The sequence below is a fragment of the Nerophis lumbriciformis genome, linkage group LG11 (genome assembly GCF_033978685.3).
Source record: "Nerophis lumbriciformis linkage group LG11, RoL_Nlum_v2.1, whole genome shotgun sequence".
Lineage (NCBI taxonomy): Eukaryota > Metazoa > Chordata > Actinopteri > Syngnathiformes > Syngnathidae > Nerophis > Nerophis lumbriciformis.
This window is the reverse complement of record NC_084558.2, coordinates 2948336-2975536: the sequence shown is the minus strand read 5'-3', so window position 1 is coordinate 2975536 and position 27201 is coordinate 2948336. Positions and strand designations below refer to the sequence as shown.

At 38.3% G+C, this 27201-nt stretch overlaps 2 protein-coding genes across 4 annotated transcripts; both read left to right on the top strand.

Moving 5' to 3' along the window:
• Positions 1-343: 343 nt before the first annotated feature.
• On the top strand, positions 344-5693 carry taco1 (translational activator of mitochondrially encoded cytochrome c oxidase I). The gene is made up of 6 exons (XM_061967829.1): positions 344-551; positions 695-962; positions 1033-1139; positions 3245-3378; positions 3477-3639; positions 5370-5693. Exons 2-6 carry the CDS (start codon positions 698-700, stop codon positions 5577-5579), a joined length of 879 nt encoding a protein of 292 aa, XP_061823813.1. The 5' UTR covers positions 344-551; positions 695-697; the 3' UTR covers positions 5580-5693.
• Positions 5694-8404: 2711 nt separating this feature from the next.
• kcnh6b (potassium voltage-gated channel, subfamily H (eag-related), member 6b) lies at positions 8405-26603 on the top strand. Of its 3 annotated transcripts, XM_061967827.1 has the most exons (11): positions 8405-8885; positions 9245-9670; positions 13493-13725; positions 13804-13886; positions 19654-19853; positions 19923-20175; positions 21343-21536; positions 21613-21712; positions 21776-22271; positions 25851-26040; positions 26112-26603. In XM_061967827.1, the coding sequence occupies exons 1-11, from the start codon at positions 8682-8684 to the stop codon at positions 26316-26318; spliced, it is 2586 nt and encodes an 861-aa protein (XP_061823811.1). In that variant the 5' UTR covers positions 8405-8681; the 3' UTR covers positions 26319-26603. The 3 variants fall into 3 exon arrangements, with proteins under 3 accessions (XP_061823811.1, XP_061823809.1, XP_061823812.1); XM_061967825.2 differs by having other exon boundaries at positions 8406-8885; positions 13493-13886; XM_061967828.1 differs by lacking the exon at positions 8405-8885 and adding an exon at positions 9075-9185 and having other exon boundaries at positions 13493-13886.
• The last annotated feature ends 598 nt before the right edge of the window (positions 26604-27201 follow it).

The window sequence follows — 27201 nt, the reverse complement described above, 5'->3', positions numbered from 1 at the left end:
CAGTTCATGGATTCAGGATTTATTTGTATAAAAAGCAAATCTTGGTTGTTATGTAAATAAAACTACTTTACAACATTTTCAAATGTAGGAATGTTGTCAACAAAGAAGAAGCTATTATTAAAAGTCACGCACCATTTGGTACCTTTGTACCATCTTTAATCAATATATTATTATTTTAAATAAATATATGTATACATTCCGGCGGTTCCTGAATGAGTGAAAGGCTGACGTGTGATTGGCAGAGAACCAGGAAGCGAACGGGAAGGTGTTTTTTTTAAACATTGTAAATGTCAGATGTTATGAATAATTGCGTACACAGTCAGTCTGCGTTGGTTACAGCCAAAAGAAATTTGTTGTGGATTTTCAATAAAGCACACTTAATTTAAATGGTGTATTGGAGTCAAAAGACTCGATACGGCAACTGTTTTGTTCTACGGAAGTAGGGCAATAGCTTTTATTTTGAAAGCTCACCAATCAGCGTCACTAGAACCCGGAAGTGGTGGGTTGTCAACAAGGACTCCTCACCCAGCGTGATCTTGTGTGGACAACGTGTAAGTTTGGAAACATTAAGCAATGTTATATATTTGTGTTAAATAATACTCGCAATGAGTGATGCTGATATCTGGCACGTTCGAGCGCCATGTGAGCACCACGTCTATGGAAGGTGTTGTCATTAACCTGTATGTGTGTGAAGGGCATGGCGGGGCGGGTGGCTCTGCGGGCTCTGCGGGCTCTCCATACCTTGCAACCACTTCATGGGGTTACTCCTACCTGCCTTCTCGCAGCCCTATTGGAGGTCCCCGCTGTTCTGCTTCCGGTGGGGAGGGCGCTCCACCTGAGCCCCGCCCTGTGCGCGGGTCACAACAAGTGGTCCAAGGTGAAACACATTAAAGGGCCCAAAGATGAGCAGAGGTCACGACTGATCATGAAGTTTGCCATGATGATAAAGGTCGCTGTAAAAGGTGCGCTTAACCTGCAAAGCGGAAGTTTTAAGGACAGTTTCATTCATTCATGTGTTCATCACCATTGCAGAGGGTGGAGCCAATCCAGACAGGAATGTCAATTTAGCAAACATCGTTGAGCAGTGCAAGAACAGGAACGTACCAAAGGCGTCCATAGAGACTGCAATCAAGAATGCGGTAGGTTTAGCAGCCTGATTGGCTGGAGCTTATCCCGGCTGACTTGGGACCATTTCTACATTTCTGCCAGTGGGTGCTCAGTGTGTGTGTATTAGTCTTGTCCCTAGAGATGTCCGATAATGGCTTTTTTGCCGATATTCCGATATTGTCCAACTCTTCATTACCGATTCCGCCATGAACCGATACCGATATATACAGTCGTGGAATTAACACATTATTATGCCTAATTTTGTTGTGATGCCCCGCTGGATGCATTAAACAATGTAACAAGGTTTTCCAAAATAAATCAACTCAAGTTATGGAAGAAAATGCCAACATGGCACTGCCATATTTATTATTAAGTCACAAAGTGCATTCTTTTTTTTAACATGCCTCAAAACTGCAGCTTGGAATTTGGGACATGCTCTCCCTGAGAGAGCATGAGGAGGTTGAGGTGGGCGGGGGTATTATTGTATACATTGTAGCGTCCCGGAAGAGTTAGTGCTGCAAGGGGTTCTGGGTATTTGTTCTGTTGTGTTACGGTGCGGATGTTCTCCCGAAATGTGTTTATCATTCTTGTTTGGTGTGGGTTCACAGTGTGGCGCATATTTGTAACAGTGTTAAAGTTGTTTATACGGCCACCCTCAGTGAGATCTGCATGGCTGTTGACCAAGTATGCAGGCATTCACTTGTGTGTGTAAAAAGCCGTAGATATTATGTGATTGGGCCGGCACGCAAAGGCAGTGCCTATAAGGTTTATTGGCGCTCTGTACTTCACCCTACGTCCGCGTACCACTCTGTACAGCGGCGTTTTGAAAAGTCATACATTTTACTTTTTCAAACCGATACCGATTATTTCCGATATTACATTTTAAAGCATTTATCGGCCGATAATATCGGCAGTCCGATGTTATCGGACATCTCTAGCTGTCCCGATACCAAAAGTATTTCGGTACTTTTCTAAATAAAGGGGACCACAAAAAATGTCATTATTGGATTTATTTTAACAAAAAAATCTTAGGGTACATTAAACATATGTTTCTTATTGCAATTTTGTCCTTAAATAAAATAGTGAACATACTAGACAACTTGTCTTTTATTAGTAAGTAAACAAACAAAGGCTTCTAATTTACGTATGCAGTAACATATTGTGTAATTTTCCATTCTATTATTTTGTCAAAATTATTAAGGACAAGTGGTAGAAAATGAAATGTTAATCTACTTGTTCCATTTACTGTTTATATCTGCTTATTTTCTGTTTCAACATGTTCTATCTACACTTCTGTTCAAATGTAATAATCACTTATTCTTCTCTTGTTTGATACATTACATTAGTTTTGGATGATACCACAAATTTGGGTATCAATCCGATACCAAGTAGTTACAGGATCATACATTGGTCATATTCAAAGTCCTCATGTGTCCAGGGACATATTTCCTGAGTTTATAAACATAATATAGATTTTTTTTAAAAACGAAAGCAGATTTTGTGATGTTAAAAAATATCGTTGCAATAATAGCAGTATCGACTGGATACGCTATTGCATGTGGTATTATTACAGTGGATGTTAGGTGTAAATCCACCAATGGCGTTTGTTTATACTGTAGCGTCCCGGAAGAGTTGGTGCTGCAGAGAATTCTGGGAATAATGTTCTGTAGTGTTTATGTTGTGTTGCGGTGCAAATATTCTCCCAAAGTGTGTTTGTCGTTGTTGTTTAGTGTGGTTTCACTATATGGCACATGTTTATGATAGTGTTAGCGTTGTTCATACTGCCACTCTTAGTGTGACATGTATGGCTGTTGAGTAAGTATGCCCTTCATCTTGCAATTGTGTCATTAGTTCATTATTGGGCACAATGAAATATTGGTTAGACTTTGATAATTATAGTCTATATGATTAGTGACTGTTTTTATTATGTATAACGTGCCAAATTCGCCTCAAAATTAACAACAAGATTGATTTATCAAAAATTATTTTATAAATTAAAAGTTGCCATCAATCCCACGTGGGTGCTCGGCATTGTCCGTGGGTGCTTGGGCCCCGAAGCACCCACGGGATCGGCGCCTATGCTTGGGACCGCTCGCCATCCATCCATCAGATATTTAAAACTGTTATCTTGCCACAGGAAAAGGGCAAGGCAGCATCCCCGCACATGTTTGAAGCTCGAGGACCGGCCGGATGCTTTCTACTAATTGAAGTCTTGAGTGACCAGGTGACACGCAGCCGCCAGGATATCAAACGTGTCCTTACTAAAAACGGGTCAGTTTGCTTATTTTGTTCTGATGGTGCAGTCAAAGACACTCATATTTAAACAGACTGAGTTTCTCACTGCGGGGTAATTCTGTACCTGTCAACAGGGGGATGCTGTCACAGGGAGTAAGCGGCAACTTCTCCAAGAGAGGAGTGGTGGTGATACCAAGTCAGAACATCACGTTGGAGCAAGCGCTAGAGCTGGCCATTGAAGCTGGAGCAGAGGACGTTGAGGAGACGGCGGATGAGGACGACGCTCCCATTTTGCAGGTCTGACAAAATATTTGTGTATATATATGTGTATATATATGTAAAAAACCCAAAACCAGTGAAGTTGGCACGTTGTGTAAATCGCAAATAAAAACAGAATACAATTATTTGCAAATCCTTTCCAACCTATATTCAATTGAATAGACTGCAAACACTATATACTTAATGTTCGATCTGGAAAACTTTATTTTTTGCAAATATTAGCTCATTTGGAATTTGCAACATGTTTCAAAAAAGCTGGCACAAGTGGCAAGAAAGACTTAGAAAGTTGAGAAATGCACATCAAAAACTTTGAAACATCCCAGAGGTGAACAGGCTAATTGGGAAACGGTGGGTGTCATGATTGGGTATAAAAGCAGCTTCCATTAAATGCTCAGTCGTTTACAAACAAGGATGGGGCGAGCGTCACCACTTGGTGAACGAATGCGTGAGTTAATTGTCGAACAGTTTAAGAACAACATTTCTCAACGAGCTATTGCAAGGAATTTAGGGATTTCACCATCTACGGTCCGTAATATCATCAAAAGGTTCAGAGAATCTGGAGAAATCACTGCACATAAGCGATGATATTACGGACCTTCGATCTTTCAGGCGGTACTGCATCAAAAATCGACATCAGTGTGTAAAGGATATCACCACATGGGCTCAGGAACACTTCAGAAAACCAATGTCAGTAACTCTAGTTGGTCGCTACATCTTTAAGTGCAAGTTAAAACTCCACTATGCAAAGCGAAAGCCATTTATCAACAACACCCAGAAACGCTGCCGGCTTCGCCGGGCCCGAGCTCATCTCAGATGAACTGATGCAAAGTGTAAAAGTGTTCTGTAGTCTGACGAGTCCACATTTCAAATTGTTTTTGGAAACTGTGGATGTCGTGTCCTCTGGATCAAAGAGGAAAAGAACCATCCGGATTGTTCTAGGCGCAAAAGTTCAAAAGCCAGCATCTGTGATGGTATGGGGGTGTATTAGTGCCCAAGGCAGGTGTTTGCCCAAGTCACAACATTTTTTAGATGTATTTTACAACATTCTTTAATCAAAAAGAAAATATTCAATTTGTAATGAATGATTTCTACTTTGAAGAAATTCATTTATCACGGTCATGTCAGGAACCAATTAACCGCGATAAACAAGTGATTACTTTATGGATTATTTCCTGCATGTTTTTAGTTTTATTGTATATAAAAATAAATATTTATTGTATTTTATACATATTCAATTATTTGAAAAACCTAAATATCCATCCATCCATCCATCCATTTTCTACCGCTTGTCCTGTTCGGGGTCGCGGGGGTGCTGGAGTTTATCTCAGCTGCATTCGGGCGGAAGGCGGGGTACACCCTGGACAAGTCGCCACCCCATCAAAGGGCCAACACAGATAGATAGACAACATTCACACTCACATTCACACACTAGGGCCAATTTAGTGTTGCCAATCAACCTAAATATAATTTTGTAAATATTTTTAAAATATATTTTATTTGATATTATATCACTTTCTTCCCCAAAAAAGTTGACAAAATGTTGACGTTTTTTTCCACTATTTAAAAAATATATATAAATGAGCTCTCCATACCACAAGTACACGTTTATGGGCTTTCTTCTTTAAAACAACCAAGGTCAATTAGACTTAGACTGCAGAGTGGCTTTTTATGGCGCCCTCGTGTGGCTAAATAAGATAACTAAAACAGCTTTCAGTAACATTAACAGTCTTTTATGTGTTTTTCTCCAGTTTATATGTGACACTGCTCACCTGTGGAAGGTGCAGGCCTCATTACAGCAGTTAGGGATGCAGGTGAGGTCCATGGAATCCGAGTTTGTTCCTCGCATTCTCTTGTCTCTGGACGAGGACCAGCTGGAGGCGGCTTCCACGCTCATAGAGGCCCTCAGTGATGTTCCAGATGTGGTTCGCATTTGGGATAATATCCAAGTTCCAAGCTGAGAGACATTAAAGACACTATAGGAAATGGGCACACAAAAAGAACGGATATACTGGAGTGTAATTAAGGAAACCATCAAGATATGCAATAAACACACCAATTTTCTGCCATTATGACCCATTTGGTTTTTCTAAAAACATACATTTCACCTTTTTTTTGTGGAAAATAAAAATATTTAAACAATGGTAGTAGTTTTAATAGGAAGGAAAATTACTTAAACTGATGGCAAATAAAGTGTTCAAATACAAATAACCAGAATGCTGCTTATAGTCGGCACCTGCAAACCTCCGCCAAGGCCAACTAATCCTAAATTGGATCAGCACATTATATACCTGCATACATGATCATTTCATGCATTTGTCTGATTTTTTACTAAAATAAATGCTATTTCATGTAGACATGGGTGATCTCTTTATTTTGTAATGTTTAGCCCAGTCCTTCTCAATCATTTTCTGTTATGCCCCAGTAAGAAGAAAATATTTTGTGACCTTCCACTTTCCACCGCGACTATAAATAGCATCATTTGTCTATAAAATTGTTATTAAGTACACCTCTGCATAACATTGCATCCTTATCAAGATTAAAGAAAACAACACACCAGTCTTTCCTCGTGTCTCATCGTAGTCAAAGTAAAGCCAAGTGTTTCATACGCTTCGTCATACAACCGTTTCCATATGAGTTGGGAAATTGTGTTAGATGTAAATATAAACGGAATACAATGATTTGCAAATCATTTTCAACCCATATTCAGTTGAATATGCTACAAAGACAACATATTTGATGTTCAAACTGATAAACATTTTTTTTGCCAAATAATTATTAACTTTAGAATTTGATGCCAGCAACACGTGACAAAGAAGTTGGGAAAGGTGGCAATAAATACTGATCAAGTTGAGGAATGCTCATCAAACACTTATTTGGAACATCCCACAGGTGTGCAGGCAAATTGGGAACAGGTGGGTGCCATGATTGGGTATAAAGTAGATTCCATGAAATGCTCAGTCATTCACAAACAAGTCAACAAATGCGTGAGCAAATTGTTGAACAGTTTAAGAAAAACCTTTCTCAAGCAGCTATTGCAAGGAATTTAGGGATTTCACCATCTACGCTCCGTAATATCATCAAAGGGTTCAGATAATCCGGAGAAATCACTGCACGTAAGCAGCTAAGCCCGTGACCTTCCATCCCTCAGGCTGTACTGCATCAACAAGCGACATCAGTGTGTAAAGGATATCACCACATGGGCTCAGGAACACTTCAGAAACCCACTGTCAGTAACTACAGTTGGTCGCTACATCTGTAAGTGCAAGTTAAAACTCCTATGCAAGGCGAAAACCGTTTATCAACAACACCCAGAAACGCCGTTGGCTTCGCTGGGCCTGAGCTCCTCTAAGATGGACTGATACAAAGTGAAAAAGTGTTCCGTGGTCTGACGAGTCCACATTTCAAATTGTTTTTGGAAACTGTGGACGTCGTGTCCTCCGGACCAAAGAGGAAAGAACAATCCGGATTGTTATAGGCGCAAAGTTGAAAAGCCAGCATCTGTGATGGTATGGGGGTGTATTAGTGCCCAAGACATGGGTAACTTACACATCTGTGAAGGCACCATTAATGCTGAAAGGTACATACAGGTTTTGGAGCAACATATGTTGCCATCCAAGCAACGTTACCATGGACGCCCCTGCTTATTTCAGCAAGACAATGCCAAGCCACGTGCTACATCAACATGGCTTCATAGTAAAAGAGTGCGGGTACTAGACTGGCCTGCCTGTAGTCCAGACCTGTCTCCCATTGAAAATGTGTGGCGCATTATGAAGCCTAAAATACCACAACGGAGACCCCCGGACTGTTGAACAACTTAAGCTGTACATCAAGCAAGAATGGGAAAGAATTCCACCTGAGAAGCTTCAAAAATGTGTCTCCTCAGTTCCCAAACGTTTACTGAGTGTTGTTAAAAGGAAAGGCCATGTAACACAGTGGTGAACATGCCCTTTCCCAACTACTTTGGCACGTGTTGCAGCCATGAAATTCTAAGTTAATTATTTGCACAAAAAAAAATTGTATGAGTTTGAACATCAAATATCTTGTCTTTGTAGTGCATTCAATTGAATATAGGTTGAAAAGGATTTGCAAAACATTGTATTCCGTTTATATTTACATCTAAAACAATTTCCCAACTCATATGGAAACGGGGTTTGTATTCTCGTATGGCAAAAAAAAAAAAAAAAAAAAAAAAAAAAATATATATATATATATATATATATATATATATATATATGTATATGTTCCCCGAGGTCACACGGAACTATAGAATGGCACTAGATAGAGGCCTTTGTAGACCTCCATCAAGGCGAATTAATTATTTGGATCAACAAACAGCATTGTATATTTTCATATTTAATAATTTCCTGTATTTTTCTAAACTTTGGCAAAATGATTCATGATTTATTGCTTGAGAAATTAAATAAAACGTGGAAAAATAACTTGTCTTGCTAAACCTCCATCTAAATACAGCATCATCTTCCAATTCCCCTGTGCCACACTTCAATGGTTCCATCAATGGAAATAACATTTCAACGAAAGTATGTTAAAACCGTGTGTAATCCATCTGGAATAAAAACGTAATCAATCGCCGAGGTAATAACTCGATTATAGTAATAAAGATGTCTGAAGGTCACAGCAGAATGCCACATTCAGCCAATGCGGTTACAGGTCATTAGCCATCATATTGTAGTGTCAATAAAAGCGCCACAGTTCGCATGCATCATGTTCACTTCAAATACATTTTGGCTGTCCTTTTGAATCATTGTGTGTCAAATATGCGAGTGACATCAACATTTAAATCTTGGACCCATTTAAGAACACAACAGGCAGAAGTCAAGCATGTAAAACCTTGCAGCCTCATTTTTTTGTTTATCAGTCATTGATTTACGTCCCCCTCACTTCCAGCGGGATACAACATGACATTGATCGGTTTTCCAGTGTTGATGAAGTGGACACGCGAGGCAGAGAGGACGTGACACAGATTGTTAAAGTGACCTATGGAAGCGATGAGGGGCTCTTAATTTTCCAGCAGTGAAGACACTCTCCATCAGGTACGTTTGATGCTTTCTAGGAAACTTTTTGGCGACGAGATTTGTGATCCCTTCCCCTTAGTTTATTCCATGTCTGACTCGGACCCGATGAAGTGTGGGGCTGCAGCAAGCAGGGGCCCCGAATGCCGATCGCCTACCACCCCGAGGATGGAGCTGCTGAGCCCCTCCAAAGTGAAGGAGTGTTCGCAGAACGTCACAGAGAAGGTGACACAGGTACGGCGGTGCGAGGCTAATTTAGTGCATGGAAACGTACTAGTGTGGATTTTTGCTGGTGGAAAAATCAGTTTGTTTCTGTGGCGGTGGATGTTTCTCTTCCGGGGGAATGAGCCAATTGACAGTAGCCTGGAGGGGCTCGGCGTTCTGCATCAATACCTCTCTGGGTTGGATCTTCTATGTGTCGAGCTGACCAGAAACATATTAGATTAAAGAGAGGCTCCAGAATGCGTCTATAATTTAGGCACTGGTGCCAAAATGGACTTATGTGGTGGTAGAATCAGAAGACATACCACAAAGGTCTCCTGGTTTTATGTCGTGTAAAAAAATGTGATCTGACTCCTTTCTTTCCGCTTTAGGTTCTGTCCTTGGAGTCCGATGTGCTCCCGGAGTACAAACTTGAAGTTCCAGAGACAACATGGTGGATCCTGCTTCACTACAGCCCCTTCAAGGCCTTCTGGGACTGGATCATTCTCCTCCTGGTCCTCTACACGGCCGTCTTCACGCCGTACTCGGCGGCGTTCCTCTTGGACGAGCACAGCCACGTGCGGCAGAGGGTCTGCGGCTACACGTGCAACCCGCTGAATGTGGCCGACCTGCTGGTGGACGTGCTGTTCATCGTGGATATCGTCATCAACCTGCGCACCACCTACGTGGACCACAACGACGAGGTGGTGACGCAGCCCAGCCGCATCGCCAAGCATTACATCAAAGGGTGGTTCCCGATCGATCTGTTTGCCGCCATCCCCTTCGATCTGCTCATTTTTAGGTCCGGTTCTGATGAGGTAAGATCTTTAAGTCCCCACAAAAGTGAGTACAGCCCTCACAATTCATCTCATTAAAGGGGAACTGCACTTTTTTTTTTAGAATTTTGCCTATCGTTCAAAATCATTATGAGAGACAAGAACACCCTTTTTTCTTTTTTTAGGATTCTAAGGATGATAAAAAATGCGAATAATGGGAGTCACCATTGAAGCCTTCAAAACCCTCCATTAACTTTTTATATACGGTACACACTGCAAGTATGTATATAATGTAGTAACAGACACTTTTATAACAATATGTACAATATTTACCATATTTTGGTCATTTTAAGCATTAAGCATTAAGCATTTCCTACTTCCGGAAACAAACGCATGTGTGTTGTAATCATGGCGGACTTGGTAATGGACTATTTTAGAACAAATGAGGAATCACAACCTTATCTTTTTGAAGCTGCATATAAGGAGGATGACCTGCTGCTTATCGAGGCGAGTACGATGGAAGGGTGAAACGTTGAAGCAGACGAAAGAGTGAGGTCGGCATGACTTGGTCACGGTATAAAGGTGGAACTTAGAGCGAAGCTATGCCGACATAAATAGAGTGCTTACTAAGGGTGTAACGGTACACAAAAATTTCGGTTCGGCACGTACCTCGGTTTAGAGGTCACGGTTCGGTTCATTTTCGGTACAGTAAGAAAACAAAATATACATTTTTTTGGTTATTTATTTACCAAATTTGTAAACAATGGCTTTATCCTTTTAACATTGGGAACACTATAATAATTATGCCCCAAAACAGAAATAGCTCTGTGTGTGATGGATGTGAGCTACCACTAGGCTGATCAGTGCAACAGCAGGCAGTCATGAATGCTAAGGATAACAATAACATACATATACACACAGGGTCCATTGCCAGGGTTAATGTGGTCAACATAAATAAAATAAAAACTAAATAAGATAAGGCTCAGAATGGTTTCTTAACAAAACCTTTCTACATATAAAGTGCTTTTTTTGATTGATTGATTGAGACTTGTATTAGTAGATTGCACAGTACAGTACATATTCCATACAATGGTAACACCCGAATAAGTTTTTCAACTTGTTTAAGTCGGGGTCCACGTTAATCAACATTAAACTGCCTCAAGTTACCTCCGAACCGAACCGAAACCACCGTACCGAAACGGTTCAATACAAATACACGTACCGTTACACCCTTAGTGCTTACACAAAATAAACCAGAAAAAAACATTCCAGGCCAGCTGGACCAAACGAAAAACTGTCCATCCAGTGAGTCACTTTAATATTGATTATAAAACATGCAGCACATCATGCTTGTTATTACAATCACAGTGCATATGCTGTCAAGCTGGCTGTGTACAAACAAAATATGAAATAATACTTTACAGATACTGTAAAATGATTGTTCATGTTTTTCAGCCAGTACAGATTGGTGCCCTATCGCATTGTGCTATGCAATATTACATTTTAAAGCGATTCGGGTGCTGACGTAGCTAGCTTTCGGCTAATACCGTAGCATGTCGAAGTGTTACGACGCTCTTACAATAACAATGTCGCTACAGCTTGGTTATTATACAGGTTACGGAACATCAATTAAGTATTGTTGGCGGTTTTTGGATGCATTTTTAAAGTGATTTAGAGGCAGAATGGATTGCTCCCATTAGTTACATTGCCAGCCACCTCGAAGGAGCCGATTATTACAAAATAGAATGCAAAAAAACAAAAACAAAACACTTGTATCTTCTTGTCTCTCACGATTGTGAGCAATAGGCAAAATTTAAAAAGTGCAGTCCTTCTTTAAGAGGCAACTAAATAGTTGGCCAAACAAGTCAGCCTAAATAGTGTCCTTGGTGTGGATATTTAATGTGAGTTCCATTGTTATCTAGTAGAGATGGATCCATTATCGGCCGGGCTGATATTTAGCATTTTGATGTATATCGGCATCAGTCGTTTTTTAGTTTTTTTTTACTACAACATAACTACATCAGCAGATACAATATATACACATATGTATTAAGTATCAAACATTTTTTAGTAAAGTAGATCGTAATAACCACTGCTCAATCACCCACTCTTTTGCCCTGCATGAGGAAAGTTACTTTTTTTTTAGAAATAAGAATTACTTTCATTGCCAGTAATTCTCCCCAAATATGTTTTCATAACTGACAAGGCATTTATTTGAGGTCTTGTGAGAAATATTTTCCAGTTTGGTTAGCTGTGCTTGCGGCCACAATGGTTGCCGGTACAATACATCGTCAGAGCTTACCTGTCAAAGCATCCATTTTTTACCCGGAAATCCAGTTTTTGTCCTTCTTTCCTGGCATCTTCCAGGTCCCATTTTGTTTTTGTTTTCGCTCGACACCCAGAGCTGATAAAAGTAACACGGCAAGTTTCACGTTCCGCGATTCAAACAAATAGCAACACGACAGAGATGGATGGACATGAAGACGACAGGAAATATGTCTCTCCAAAAATCGAAACTCTGTGTAAATATCCTGATAAATTATAGACGTATTATCTAAGTAAAGAAGAGCAAGCAGCAGCTCACACATTCTCCTACTTTCTGTAACATCGGGAAAGGAACACTGTCAGCCAGCTTGAAAAATGTGTCAATTATAAGCTATGTGAAGGAAACCAGAATTGTTTGCAATATTTCAGAGTTCCTCACAAGGAAATCTTACAATTAGGGCTGCAACAACTAATCGATTAAATCGATTAAAATCGAGTATAAAAAATAGTTGGCAATTAATTTAGTCATCGATTCGTTGGATCTATGCTATGCGCATGCGCAGAGGCTACTCTTTTTATATATATATATATATATATATATATATTTTTTATAAACCTTTACATTTACAAACAGCTGAGAAACAATAACCAAAATAAGTATGGTGCCAGTATGCTGTTTCCCCCCCCCCCAATAAAATACTGGAAAGGATAGAAATGTAGTTTGTCCCTTTTATCCGATTATTAATAGATTAATCAAAGTAATAATCAACAGATTAATCGATTATCAAATTTGTTGTTAGTTGCAGCCCTACTTACAATGTACTCAATCCATGAACTGTTTTAAAATGGTATCAAATTTAGTAGCTGGCGAGTTATTGTGATTTAGAAAAATCCCATACGTTTTACCAATTTTCCCAGGAGATTTCCCATATTTTGAGATGCAGATGTTGATCACCCACGTGATAAAGGTGTTTGACAAATTCCCATTTGCGCTGCACGAAACATTATGTGGTTACTTGTCTGATGTTTCTTAAAAAAATAATGTTAAAAAAAACAACTTACAGCATTATCCAGCTGTTTAAGTTTTTTTTATTTTTTTATTTTTTACTGCAAATGAATTTCAGCTACAAATTGTTATCGGCCTCCTTCACTACTAATAATCGGTATCGAAACATATTGATTTTCACGAAACATTATGTGGTTACTTGTCTGATGTTTCTTAAAAAAATAATGTTAAAAAAAACAACTTACAGCATTATCCAGCTGTTTAAGTTTTTTTTTTTTTTTTTTTTTTTTACTGCAAATGAATTTCAGCTACAAATTGTTATCGGCCTCTTTCACTACTAATAATCGGTATCGAAACATATTGGTCGATCTCTATTGTCTAGCACTGCCTTAAACCTTTTGGGCATAGAATTTGCCAGAACTGCACAGGTTGTTACTGGAATCCTCTCACAAGCTGCACACTGACTACTCTAAAGGGCACCCAAGTTTAGTTCCTATAGCATTGTCACTTGAGAGGACTTCCTGGAGTGAAATAATGAATGAAATGTTAGGGGTGTGCTCACTTATCATCCACTTCATGTTTCCTCTTCACAGATGGCCACCTTAACGAGTTTGCTCAAAACGGCTCGCTTGCTACGTTTAGTCCGCGTGGCGAGGAAGCTCGACCGCTACTCGGAATACGGCGCTGCCGTCCTCTTCTTGCTGATGTGTACTTTTGTCCTCATCGCCCACTGGCTGGCCTGCATCTGGTACGCCATCGGCTACGTGGAGAGGCCCTATACGGAGACGGGGTGGCTGGACAACTTGGCCGAACAACTCGGCAAAACGTACGACGACAACGACTCCAGCTCGGGTCCGTCGGTCAAAGACAAGTACGTGACTGCACTCTACTTCACCTTGAGCAGTTTGACAAGCGTCGGGTTTGGAAATGTCTCTCCGAACACCAACTCTGAGAAGATCTTCTCTATCTGTGTCATGGTCATTGGCTGTGAGTACATAACTCTTTCTAACCCCTAACTCAAGCCCATTCATATGTCAGCTACCCCCAAATATTTCATATTAATAACAATAAATAAACAACTATACACTTATTTTCCACTTTAAACAAGACAATATTTTTACAACTACTTTGGCCTTAACACACATGACTTATATTTTTCTATAAAAGGCCAATATAGTTTACATCAGTGGTCCCCAACCACCGGGCCACGACCCGGTACCGGTCCGTGGATCGATTGGTACTGGGCCGCACAAGAAATCGAAAAAAAAAATATATATATATATATATATATATATATATTTTTTTTTTTTATTAAATCAACATAAAAAACACAAGATACACTTACAATTAGTGCACCAACCCAAAAAACCTCCCTCCCCCATTCACACAAAAGGGTTGTTTCTTTCTGTTATTAATATTTCTGGTTCCTACATTATATATCAATATAGATCAATACAGGCAGCAGGGATACATGATTGTATTTTTTTATGACAAAAAAAATTAAAAAAAACAAAAAATACCAACTTTACAGATGACAAAAAAGGTCGATTCGGATCGCTAACGTTGTTAGCATAAATGAATGGGATTTAACATAGAGAAAATTAGCATCACGGCTAACAGAGAAATATTTTCGGTTCATTATGAGACTGTGGTGGTACATAAACCTAGCTAGCTAGAGATATTGGCCTCAAAATCATTTAACAAGTACAGGAACAGCTAGCTAGCTTGAGTGGAAGTCTGCTGGAGTAGTATACAGTCATACAGTAACAAGCAATTACTCCTCTATTAAACTTAAATACCATAGATCAGGGGTCACCAACGCGGTGCCCGCAGGCACCAGGTAGCCCGTAAGGACCAGATGAGTAGCCCGCTGGCGTGTTCTAAAAATAGCTCAAATAGCAGCACTTACCAGTGAGCTGCCTCTATTTTCTAAATTTGATTTATTTACTAGCAAGCTGGTCTCGCTTTGCTCGACATTTTTAATTCTAAGAGAGACAAAACTCAAATAGAATTTGAAAATCCAAGAAAATATTTTAAAGACTTGGTCTTCACTAACTGACAAAGAAACAGATAACAGATTTGGTGTCCAATTCAAAGTGTGACATGATTTATTTAAAAATTCGAGAGTTGACTTTTGTATTTAACATGAGTTATTATTTGTACAAACATGCTGCAAAGTAATTCATGGTTTGTTAAAAAATGTTAGTGGCTAGCTAGTTAAAATGGGATATTATGATTTCACAAGACTGTCTTAGAAGTGATCATTTGAAAATGTTCAATTTGAAAAATGTGCACTTAGAGAAAATATAAAAATAAAGTGTTGCATATTGATATTTATCTGTTTCTATATATATTTATTGTGAGAAATCATTAAGATGATCAGTGTTTCCACAAAGATAAATATCATTATTTATTAATAATAACAGAGTTAAAGGTAAATTGAGCAAATTGGCTATTTCTGGCAATTTATTTAAGTGTGTATCAAACTGGTAGCCCCTGCGATGAGGTGGCGACTTGTCCAGGATGTACCCCGCCTTCCGCCCGATTGTAGCTGAGATAGGCTCCAGCGCCCTCCGCGACCCCAAAGGGAATAAGCGGTAGAAAATGGATGGATGGAAACTGGTAGCCCTTCGCAATAATCAGTACCCAAGAAGTAGCTCTTGGTTTCAAAAAGGTTGGTGACACCTGCCATAGATCAAATATATTTACCCCAGTAATATTATCAAAACTTACCTGCTGGGAATTATATGTGCTTGTGATGGAAGAATGCACTGCACATGTGATGGAGGAATGCACAGTGAAGGGTTGAAATTCAACTGAATTTGCATTAAATCAGGTTGTTTTAGCTAATAATCATGCTGCACGATCTAGCATGTTGCATTCAATGTTTATTCCCATTAATTCCCATATATTCCCGTTAATTCCCATGGAAGGTTTCCAACTTTGAATATTCCCAGAATTTTGCAACCCTATGACAAACAATGTCAGACCCCTAAAAAGTGCTTTCAAAAATATTACATTACAATAAATAAAACTTATATTTTCTTATTTTCCACTTTAAACAAGCTATTAATTTTTTTACCTTAAATATGAAGATATCAAACAAGAATTACATTTTGGTGATTTTCTTTTCGTTCAAAGGTCAATATTGTTTACAAAACTCCAAAAACAGTTTCCACAAACATACATTTCCACGAGTATTTACTTAACGTTATTATTAGGCCTTGATTATGAGTCAATGATTGATTTTCATGCATTCATTTTTCTAGTGATAGATTTTTTTTAATAACCCACATTTGTGATCTTGATGACAAAAGATGTCAGCTTCCCAAAAACCGCTGTAAAGATATATATATGAATATCTTAATTTCAATTTAAACGAGTCAATCTTTTAAATAAATCAAATCGACCCTTAATATTTCTGAGAATTGAGGATATAAGAGCCAGAAAGCTTACGAAATGGCAGTTTTTTCACACTTTTTTTTAATTCAAAATCAATAGCGACACATTATTGTCAGTTAAGGCTGCAGAAATTAATTGTTTAGAGCTTTTTTTATTGAACAAAGCTTTGATTCATATTAATTGAAGCAATTGATGAATTCCAGACCGCATGGGGTGACCGGAACTTTAGTTTCCGCATTCTGCTGCAATAGAGCGCACATGAGAGCGGTGGTGTGTGGGGGATGTGATATGTGTGGCGGCTAACAGTGGTGCGTCTTTTAAATGACTGGTTTTATTAATACACGCTTGTTAAAAGTGCAATTCCAACCTTGATGATTTGCATTTATTAGAAAAAAAGAATGAAGGTTATGACAAGCAGAAAATGTAATGTTTAGTTCAACTATTTTCCCGAAAAGACACATTTAGGCTATAAATTGCTTTTTATCAGATTATTTGATTAATCAAAACTAACTAATCAACAGATTACTTGATTAATGAAGTAATCATTAGCTGCATTCCTAATTTCAGTAGCAAGGCAATCTTGCAGAAAACAGTAAAACGTGCAATTTTGCTGCATGCTTTGAATGGGAAAAATAGCAGCATCAGATGGACAAACATAAGAACACAAATTTGAAAAATTGTTGTCCAAATTGTAATATTATGTCGATTGCATACGTTTGTGATAAAATAAATGCGAGATAAAAAAACATTTGCATATCTATTAGGACATTTTTGTTTGCTCAGAACAAATGTGTCACTTTTTGTGTAGTTACCAAATGTGTACCATTTTGTCTTGGAAATAAAAATTAAATGTCCTTGGAATTTCTTAAAAGGGAAATGCAGTTTTTTGGGAATTTTGCCTATCGTTCACAAACATTATGAGAGACAAAGACACACGTCTTTTTTCTTATTTTATTAGGATTTTAAAGATGATAAAAACGCTTGGATGTTGCAGCTAATGGGAGTCACCGTTGTAGCCCTCAAAGCCGTCTAAGACAACTTCATAACCTTCCATCAAAGTATTATATACACCAGTGACGTGCAGTCACGAGAGGCAGGTGAGGCCATCATGGAAAGAAAAAAAAAAGTAAAAAGAAAAAAAAAATGTAAATTGTTATATGTATCAAGTGATTATACTATAAAGTTATTTTCCATTTAACTTCACCAGTTTTAGATTATTTTTATTCAAAATCGCTGAATTTTCACATTTGCCGTTCAAATACTGAGAAGAGCCGGTGCGGTGAACAGCAGCCAGTTGAGGCACGTCACTCAGTGCCTCAACATGGATTCCGGACTCGGCTAACTGCTGGCCTGCTGTGCAGTGAGACTGTATTGCTATATGAATTATATTATACATTTCCATAGTTTAGTTAGCTGAGGTATATAATGTACAGTGTATTTTGTCAACAACTGTATGTGTGTAACGTATTTCTTGTGCTGAGCGATCATAAAACGGCTGCAAAAGACGCACTGGCTGAGGCTCCAGTAATCCCGCCTCCTGCACCCCCGCCGTAGAATTGTTATATCAACTAAAGCCCACACTTAAACTTTCCACGTGCAAGACTGAATCTATTTAAAAAAGTTATTTCATAAGAAGCCAAAAAGTGCAAAAACAATAATGTTCGTGTTGGAGGAGTTGTGAATGACTGCAGGGCCACAACATTAGGTACACCTGCAGACTGCAGGCGTATCTAATTCACAACTCCTCCAACACGAACATTATTGTTTTTGCACTTTTTGGCTTCTTATTAAATAACTTTTGTAACCTATTTTCATGGGCTTTCCTCTTTGTGATGTTAAGTTCCTGTTATGCGCTGTTATACAGTATATGCCTTGAGCTCTTATTTTGAAGGCGCTAAGAGCGGAAGTGATGACACGGAGTGGAGGGGAAGATTTTGAAAGAATGTAAATAAAGTGGTCCTCGTGTAAACTGGAGTCTCCATGTTTGTTATTTTGTAGTTTCATACAGTATAGGCGACATTTATAAACCCTCGGTTACACTTTTTTAAATAGATTCAATCTTGCACGTGGAAAGTTTAAGTGAGGGCTTTAGTTGCGGCGCATGGACTTAATTTATAAGTAAAGGTAAGACCATAATAAGGTTGTTTTTTTTAATTAAATGTGCTTTTTTGTGTGCTACAGTTTGTATGTGTAAAGTTAAAGTTAAGTTAAAGTACCAATGATTGTCACACACACACTAGGTGTAATGAAATTTGTCGTCTGTATTTAACCCATCCCCTTGTTCACCCCCTGGGAGGTGAGGGGAGCAGTGGGCAGCAGCGGCGCCGCGCCCGGGAATCATTTTTGGTGATTTAACCCCCAATTCCAACCCTTGATGCTGAGTGCCAAGCAGGGAAGAATGCTGGTATGAGCTTTTAAACATAACCCGTTAACTGCTGCCAATCAAATGGTAAATAAGATACTCTTTAGGGTTCATATGTTTGTAAATCTGACTGTGATGAAGTCAGTGCCTCACCAGCCATGAATCTCACCGCACGTCACTGATATACACACTGCAAGTCTATATATAATGTAGTAACAGACATGTTCATAACAATATGCAATATGTACAATATATTTAAGGAGGATGAACTACTGCTTCTAGAATTGAGCATGAAGAAGGGGATGAAACATCGGAGCAGACAGCAGCCGATAAAGTGAGGTGAAAGTGACTCAAAGCTCCAAATGTTGACTTTGGAGACAAGCTATTTTGACATAAATGGTGTGCTTACTCTAAATAAACTAGGAAAAACATCCCCGGCATACACTGTCTGGCTAGTTGTGTACAAACAAAACGTGAAATGTGGGCTAATACTTACTTAATATTACTTACACATACTGTAATATGATTGTTCATGTTTTTCAGTCAGTACAAATTGGTGTCTTTTCACATTGTGTTGTGCATTACAAACTCAAACATGTTCCGTGTTGTCGTAGGAGCTTTCTTATCTCTCGCCGTACCTAGCTTTAACGGCGAATACTGTAGCACGCCGATGTGTTAGTACGCTAGAAAAAAAGTTCCTCAGTGTTCGCTCTTATAATAACAATGTTGCTTCAGCTTGGTTATTATGGAGGTTACGGAACATAAATGAAAAATTGTTGACGCTTTTTGAATCCTTTTTTAAAGTGATTTAGAGGTCGAATTGATTGCTCCCATTAACTGCATTGCTAGCTACCTAGAACGAGCCGATTGTTAGACTGCAAAAAAAACTTTTTGTCCTGTCTCTCCTAAGGATTGTGAACGATAGGCAAAATTCCAAAAAAAGTGCAGTTTCCCTTTAAGTGTTTTTATGAACAGATTATTCTCTCTCAGCTCTCATGTATGCCAGCATATTCGGGAATGTGTCCGCCATCATCCAGCGGCTGTACTCCGGTACGACTCGCTACCACACTCAGATGCTACGTGTCAAAGAGTTCATCCGATTCCACCAAATCCCATTCAGCCTGCGCCAGCGCCTGGAGGAATACTTCCAGCACGCGTGGTCCTACACTAACGGCATTGACATGAACGCAGTGAGTTAGTCATCCATCTTCTTTTCATTCATTTGATTTTCATTTATAACTTTGTCATCACCATTTCAGGTCTTGAAGGGATTTCCAGGATCCCTGCAAGCGGATATCTGTTTGCATTTAAACAGATCTTTGCTGCAGACTTGCAAGGCTTTCCGTGGAGGCAGTCAGGCTTGTCTGCGGGTCTTGGCGATGAGGTTTAAGACGGTCCACGCCCCTCCGGGTGATAGCCTCATCCACTACGGTGACATCCTGGACTCCCTCTTTTTCATCTCCCGTGGTTCCATCCAGGTTATTAGGGATGACGTGGTGGTTGCCATACTAGGTAAAGGTTCAACTAGCATATCTGATACACACATTCCACCGTTTTTTAAATGGCTACAGAGTGTTAATTAGAGCGGTGATGTTCATAAACGAATCGAGTCATTTGAACGGCTCTTTTAGGTGCTGCATGTGCATGCCACACGACTGGCAATTAGCCTTGAAAATGAGTTGGATTCACTTTTTTTTCATATATATATATATATATATACACACACACACACATGTGTATATATTATATATACTGTATATACACATGTACATATATATATACACACACATATATAAATATATATGTATGTGTGTGTGTGTATATACAGTATATATATATATACTGTATATATATATATATATATATATATATATATATATATATATATATATATGATGTACTTATAGGTTAGTACAATTTTGTATTTACATATTTTATGCTATATTTTTTATTCTAGCTTTAGTTATATATTTTTTATATAAATATATACATTTTATTCTTATTATTTTTTTCCCCATATTATGAAAACGCTCTTGTCCTACAACGGTTTTTAGGTGAGGGAGAATTCAAAATAGCGATTTCACTCTTCAGTTTCTCTGTAAACTTGTTGGCTAAATATTTGAAGTATGATTGTATTGCGTATATCTGCATAACTCAAAAGTAGAACGTTAATTGTAAGCATTAAGTTACCTTTAAAATAAGTTATTAAGATGACATTTAGGTTGACTGTACTGCAATTGACTGTCACGGAGAACAAAACCGCCAATCAGGAAACGAGTTGATCGAAAAAGGCCGAAGTAAATCTTACGTATCATGTAGCGACCGGCAACAAACTCAAAGTGAGGCGGACTTCGGGGAATTAGGTTGTGACAAATGCCAAATTATTTCTAGAATATTTTGTACGAGTCTTACTTCAATTGTGTTGGCAAGAAATCGTCCCCGCAACAGACTGTAGTTACTAAATAAGCAAACAGCTAGCATAGCTCTTCTTCGTTTGAATTTTCAGCAGTGTGAGTGTCCTGTGGCCCTTTTCTGTCATCCACAGGTCAATCTGGGTACTACGTTAATTCTGATAAACAAATTATCGTGTTTAATTGCCTCACATTCCCAAAAATGTTGGTATCTGTGACAGGCTGAACCAAAAATACTTTAAGTGACGGAAAATATACTGTTTTACAGAGAAGGATGACATCTTTGGCGAGCCAATCCAACTTTACGATGAGCCAGGGAAGTCCAATTCGGATGTACGCACCATCACTTATTGTGACCTGCATCGCATCATGAGGGATGACTTGCTGGAGGTTCTGGATATGTACCCGGGCTTTGCAGACAACTTCTGGAGGAACCTAGAGTTAACCTTTGACCTCAGAGATGTCGGTTTGGAATATAGTGTAGCACCTCTGGCCAGTTTTAATAAATTGGCTGTGGATTTTGATTTGTGTTCAACAGCCGGAGCAACCACCGCCAATATTAACTGATGATTCAGACAACTACGATTACCACCACAACCCGAGACACAGTATTCATATGGACTGCAGAATCAGGCCAGGTGAGTTGTACACAATCTTGCCTATCAAATCAAATGGAAATTGACATTTTTATTTGGAGACAGATGGAATGGCTCATGAGGATTCCTACCCAGCCTGCCGCCATCATCACTCCCCTCCTCAAGCCCTTTGGGAAGACCCATGTAGTTGCAGTTCCCCATGTTCCCACTCCAGTGAGGATTTGACTAAACCGGTTGCTCAAGGCAGGAAAGCTGAGCCGTACCCACCAGAAGAAGGCAGGCGGGACTTTGCCCCTCCTTCTGAAGTGCAGCTGCGACCACCTGGTGGCGCCACAATTGACCAAAGTCGTCGAGGTAACATGCGAGTGCCCACTGTCAATCTAGACACTGGAATTAGAATTTGTTGTGTTTTTTCCTCCCAAGCTTTAAATGTGCCTGGAATGTTTAGCTATTGGAAAACAGAGCAACAGCCTCAAAAGATCACCAGTCGTGCCTGGAGGTCCTCTTCAGTCCGGAATTCGTACCACCCGTCACCCTTCATAGACGAACGACCCAGCGAGCTTGAATCCCGACTTGAAGTTTTACAATCGCAGCTCAACAGGTGATTTTAAAATGTAGTATTCTCCATCTTAAGGTGAAAGATAAACATTTTCAAAAGGTAAATTGAAAGTAGAACAAAAAAAGTGCACGGTACAGCCTGAAGGGGATTCATATGGCCCCAGCTCTAATTAACGCTATGCAGCCATTTATTTTTATTATTAGTATTTGTGTATCGGATATACTCATTGAGCCACCACATCATCCCTAATAACCTAGATGGAACCATGGAACCATGGAAAAAGAGCGAGTCTAGGATGTCGTATGTATATGTATATATAATATATATATATATATATATACGTATATGTATATATATATATATATACGTATATGTATATATATATATATATATATATATATATATATACGTATATGTATATATATATATATGTATATATATATATATATTTACACACATGTATATATGTAAGTATGCATACATTTGTATATGTACCGTATGTATAGATGTATGTATATGTATGTATATATGTCTATATGTATATAATATGTATGAACTTTCCTCCCGAAGGTCTTATCTTTGTCCATGTGATGTCAGATTAAACAAACATTTTGCTGTTTGGCCACCATACCCAGCAATATGTTTGGAGGAGAAAAGGTGAGGCCTTTCATCCCAGGAACACCACACCTACCGTCAAGCATGGTGGTGGTCGTATTATGCTCTGGGCTTGTTTTGCTGCCGATGGAACTGGTGCTTTAAAGAGAGTAAATGGGACAATGAAAAAGTAGGATTGCCTCCAAATTCTTCAGGACAACCTAAAATCATCAGCCCGGAGGTTGGGACTTGGGCGCAGTTGAGTGTTCCAACAGGACAATGACCCCAAACACACGTCAAAAGTGGCAAAGGAATGGCTAAATCAGGCTCGAATTAAGGTTTTAGAATGGCCTTCCCAAAGTCCTGACTTAAACGTGTGGACAATGCTGAAGAAACAAGTCCATGTCAGAAAACCAACAAATTTAGCTGAACTGCACCAATTTTGGAGTGGTCAAAAATTCAACCAGAAGCTTGCCAGAAGCTTGTGGATGGCTACCAAAAGCACCTTATTGCAGTCAAACTTGCCAAAGGACATGTAACCAAATATCAACATTGCTGTATGTATACTTTTGACCCAGCAGATTTGGTCTCATTTTCAGTTGACCCATAATAAATTAATAAAATAACCAAACTTCATGAATGTTTTTTTATGACATAAACTATGTGCTCCAATCACTCTATCACAAAAAAAAAAAGAGTTGTAGAAAGTATTGGAAACTCAAGACAGCCATGACATTATGTTCTTTACAAGTGTATGTAAACGTTTGATCGCGAATGTACATGTGTGTATATATACGTATGTTTATATATGTGTGTATATATGTATATGTAATATGTAGGTATATATACGTGTATATATGTGTGTGTGTGTGTGTGTGTATATATATATATATATATATATATATATATATATATTAGATATAATAAAATAATTTTTAATTTTTTTTTTTTTTTTTTTTTTTTTTTAATTAATCAATCCAACAAAACAATACACAGCAATACCATACCAATGCAATCCAATTCCAAAACCAAACCCGACCCAGTAACACTCAGAACTGCAATAAACAGAGCAATTGAGAGGAGACACAAACACGACACAGAACAAACCAAAAGTAGTGAAACGAAAATGAATATTATCAACAACAGTATCAATATTAGTTACAATTTCAACATAGGAGTGATTAAAAATCCCTCATTGACATTATCATTAGACATTTATTAAAATAAAAAAAAGAACAATAGTGTCACAGTGGCTTACACTTGCATCACATCTCATAAGCTTGACAACACACTGTGTCCAATATTTTCACAAAGATAAAATAAGTCATATTTTTGGTTCATTTAACAGTTAAAATAAATTTACAATATTGCAATCAGTTGATAAAACATTGTCCTTTACAATTATAAAAGCTTTTTACAAAAATCTACTACTCTGCTTGCATGTCAGCAGACTGGGGTAGATCCTGCTGAAATCCTATGTATTGAATGAATACAGAATCGTTTTGAATTGGGGAAAAATCGTTTTTTAATCGAGAATCGTGTTGAATTGGAAAAAAAATCGATTTTGAATCGAAACGTGACCCCAAAAATCGATATTGAATCGAATCGTGGGACACCCAAAGATTCACAGCCCTAATATATATATATATATATATATATATATATATATATATATACATATATATATATATATATATGTCTTAATAAGGTTATCCAAAAAATAGTACTCGATACCGTAGTAGAGCGCAATATATGTATGTGTGGGAAAAAAAAAAAAAATCACAAGACTATTTCATCTCTACAGGCCTGTTTCATGAGGGGGGTACCCTCAATCGTCAGGAGATTTTCAAATCTCCTGACGATTGAGGGTACCCCCCCTCATGAAACAGGCCTGTAGAGATGAAATAGTCTTGTGATTTTTTTTTTTTCCCCCACACATACATATATATATATATATATATATATATACACATGTGTGTGTATATATATGTGTGTATATATATATATATATATATATATATATATATATATATATATATATATATATATATATATATATATATATATGTGTGGGGAAGAAAAAAAAAATCACAAGACTATTTCATCTCTACAGGCCTGTTTCATGAGGGGGGGTACCCTCAATCGTCAGGAGATTTGAAAATCTCCTGACGATTGAGGGTACCCCCCCTCATGAAACGCTCTACGTCAGGAGATTTGAAAATCTCCTGACGATTGAGGGTACCCCCCCTCATGAAACAGGCCTGTAGAGATGAAATAGTCTTGTGATTTTTTTCCCCACACATACATATATATATATATATATATATACACACATATATATACACACACATGTGTATATATATATATATATATATATATATATATATATATATATATATATATATATATACACACATGTATATATGTGCTGCTACGTTTCCCTTGACACACTCATTTTGTAGTCCAGTTGCCAGTCGGGTGTCGGTGTATCTGCACGTGCAGAACAAATGGCCAAAAGATTATTTTACACCGATTCAATGCATTTCATATTGTTTAGTTAAGTTTTGTGGTGTGCATAAAATGTAGCTTTCTTGTTTTCTTTTTCATCTCATTAATTATTTTGAACACCAAAAAAAAGAAATGTCCCTGATACAATATTGTCATCTGAAAAAAACAAAAGTAATATTCAAAGGAAATAGGGGAAAAAAAGAAAGGAGCATGAAGAAACATAAGTCCTGCACCATCACTCAGATATAGTAATAATAATAATAACTATATAATATTATTTTTTTAATCAACAATACAATACATGATGCCCTTTAAATAACAATTGTTGATATATAATTACAAGATACATATCATATATCACATATTACATCCACGTAAACACACAAAAATAAACCCACTCATCATTTCATTAAATGTAGTTTGTGTACTTTAAGTTTGGCAGCCCATTTAGGCCGCAAACAAGTGGAATGCTGCTGGTCGTTGCACATTACTGACAGAATTCTCTGCCGACATCCTCAGATTAGAGACACGCATGATGGCCGACATCAACGTCATCCTCCAACTCCTACAAAGGCAAATTGGTCCCGTGCCTCCTGCTTACAGCGCCGTGTCTACCCGAAACCATCCAACTGACTCAACGGGCCTGTACGGAAGTCACAACATGTACCCCATGGCCTCCATTCAGATGGACAGCCGAGCACCCAATCAGGTATAGACAATATCAAGAGGAACCTTTTAAGATTCATGCGCATCATTAAATGTTGTCATGTGTGACTTTAGAACTCCGCCCACTCAGACCTGAAATCCAGGAAGGAATCAGAAGAGTCCCTTTCCAGCGGTATCCACGTGACCCCTGAGACAGAAACCCATCCAGGATTAAACCCGCAAAGGCTTCGTTACCCCTCACTGCCCGACAACCTGGACATCAGCTCGGGACTGTCTGACATCCAGAAACATCTCTCAGACCCGCTACTTCCTGTCCTCTAACAGGAAGTAATGGCATTCAAGGCATTCATTGTGACTTTTAGAAGACCCATCAAATAGTGACCGCTCATTGACGAATGCGCAAGATCCCTTTCTGTCGACCCTTTTACCAACACAACAAGAACCAGTGAAGCAAACATCTTTCTAGAACATCTTGGTACTTCCTGTTGGTGTTTCAAATAAAAGCAACCATACAACCACGACACATGTAACTTGCATTCAAACACTCAAGGATGTATACCTGTAGGTGTGTTTAGTTTTTTTATGTTGGAACATCTGAAACATGTATTTAAAATTAGGTTCTGCAGTCCAGCTTGAAAAATGGCTTTAACACATGTTTTAGGTGTATCATCACACCTCAGATGAGGGTTAAAATACATTTTTAGCTATTTAACAGGCCTGATACTGAATTGTGGCTCAGGAATATTCTTCATGTTTTTGTTGATGTGAACAGTTCTAAAGGTATTGCATTGTTTTTTTCATTAGAAACGTACTAGAAGGGCAATATCTGGCCTTGGGAACTAAATAGGCTTAAACAGAAAATCCCCTCTGAAATTAGGCTTGTTTTGTCCAATTTAGTGTTTTTCTTCCATTGTTGACACCTAAGAAGACTGGAAAATCATAAATTAGACATTATGTCCTGCAGTCCAGCTTGAAAATGGCTTTAAGACCTGTTTTAGGTGGATCATCACACCTCAGATGAGGGTTAAAAGACATTTTTAGCTATTTAACAGGCCTGATACGGAACATTCTTCATGTTTTTGTTCGTGTGAACAGTTCTAAAGGTATTGCATTGTTTTTTTCATTAGGAACGTACCAGAAGGGCAATATCTGGCCTTGAGAACTAGATAGGTTTAAACACAAAATCCCATCTGAAATGAGGGTC

What these genes read in the sequence shown, in the direction of transcription:
- taco1 (XM_061967829.1), top strand. Translation starts at nt 698, where the DNA reads ATGGCGGGGCGGGTGGCTCTGCGGGCTCTGCGGGCTCTCCATACCTTG. An exon ending in CGTGTCCTTACTAAAAACGG is followed by an intron (nt 3,379 to 3,476) that starts GTCAGTTTGCTT and finishes ACCTGTCAACAG; the next exon opens with GGGGATGCTGTCACAGGGAG. An exon ending in ACGACGCTCCCATTTTGCAG is followed by an intron (nt 3,640 to 5,369) that starts GTCTGACAAAAT and finishes GTTTTTCTCCAG; the next exon opens with TTTATATGTGACACTGCTCA.
- kcnh6b (XM_061967825.2), top strand. Translation starts at nt 8,682, where the DNA reads ATGCTTTCTAGGAAACTTTTTGGCGACGAGATTTGTGATCCCTTCCCC. An exon ending in GGACTGCAGAATCAGGCCAG is followed by an intron (nt 21,713 to 21,775) that starts GTGAGTTGTACA and finishes ATTTGGAGACAG; the next exon opens with ATGGAATGGCTCATGAGGAT. An exon ending in TTACAATCGCAGCTCAACAG is followed by an intron (nt 22,272 to 25,850) that starts GTGATTTTAAAA and finishes CGACATCCTCAG; the next exon opens with ATTAGAGACACGCATGATGG.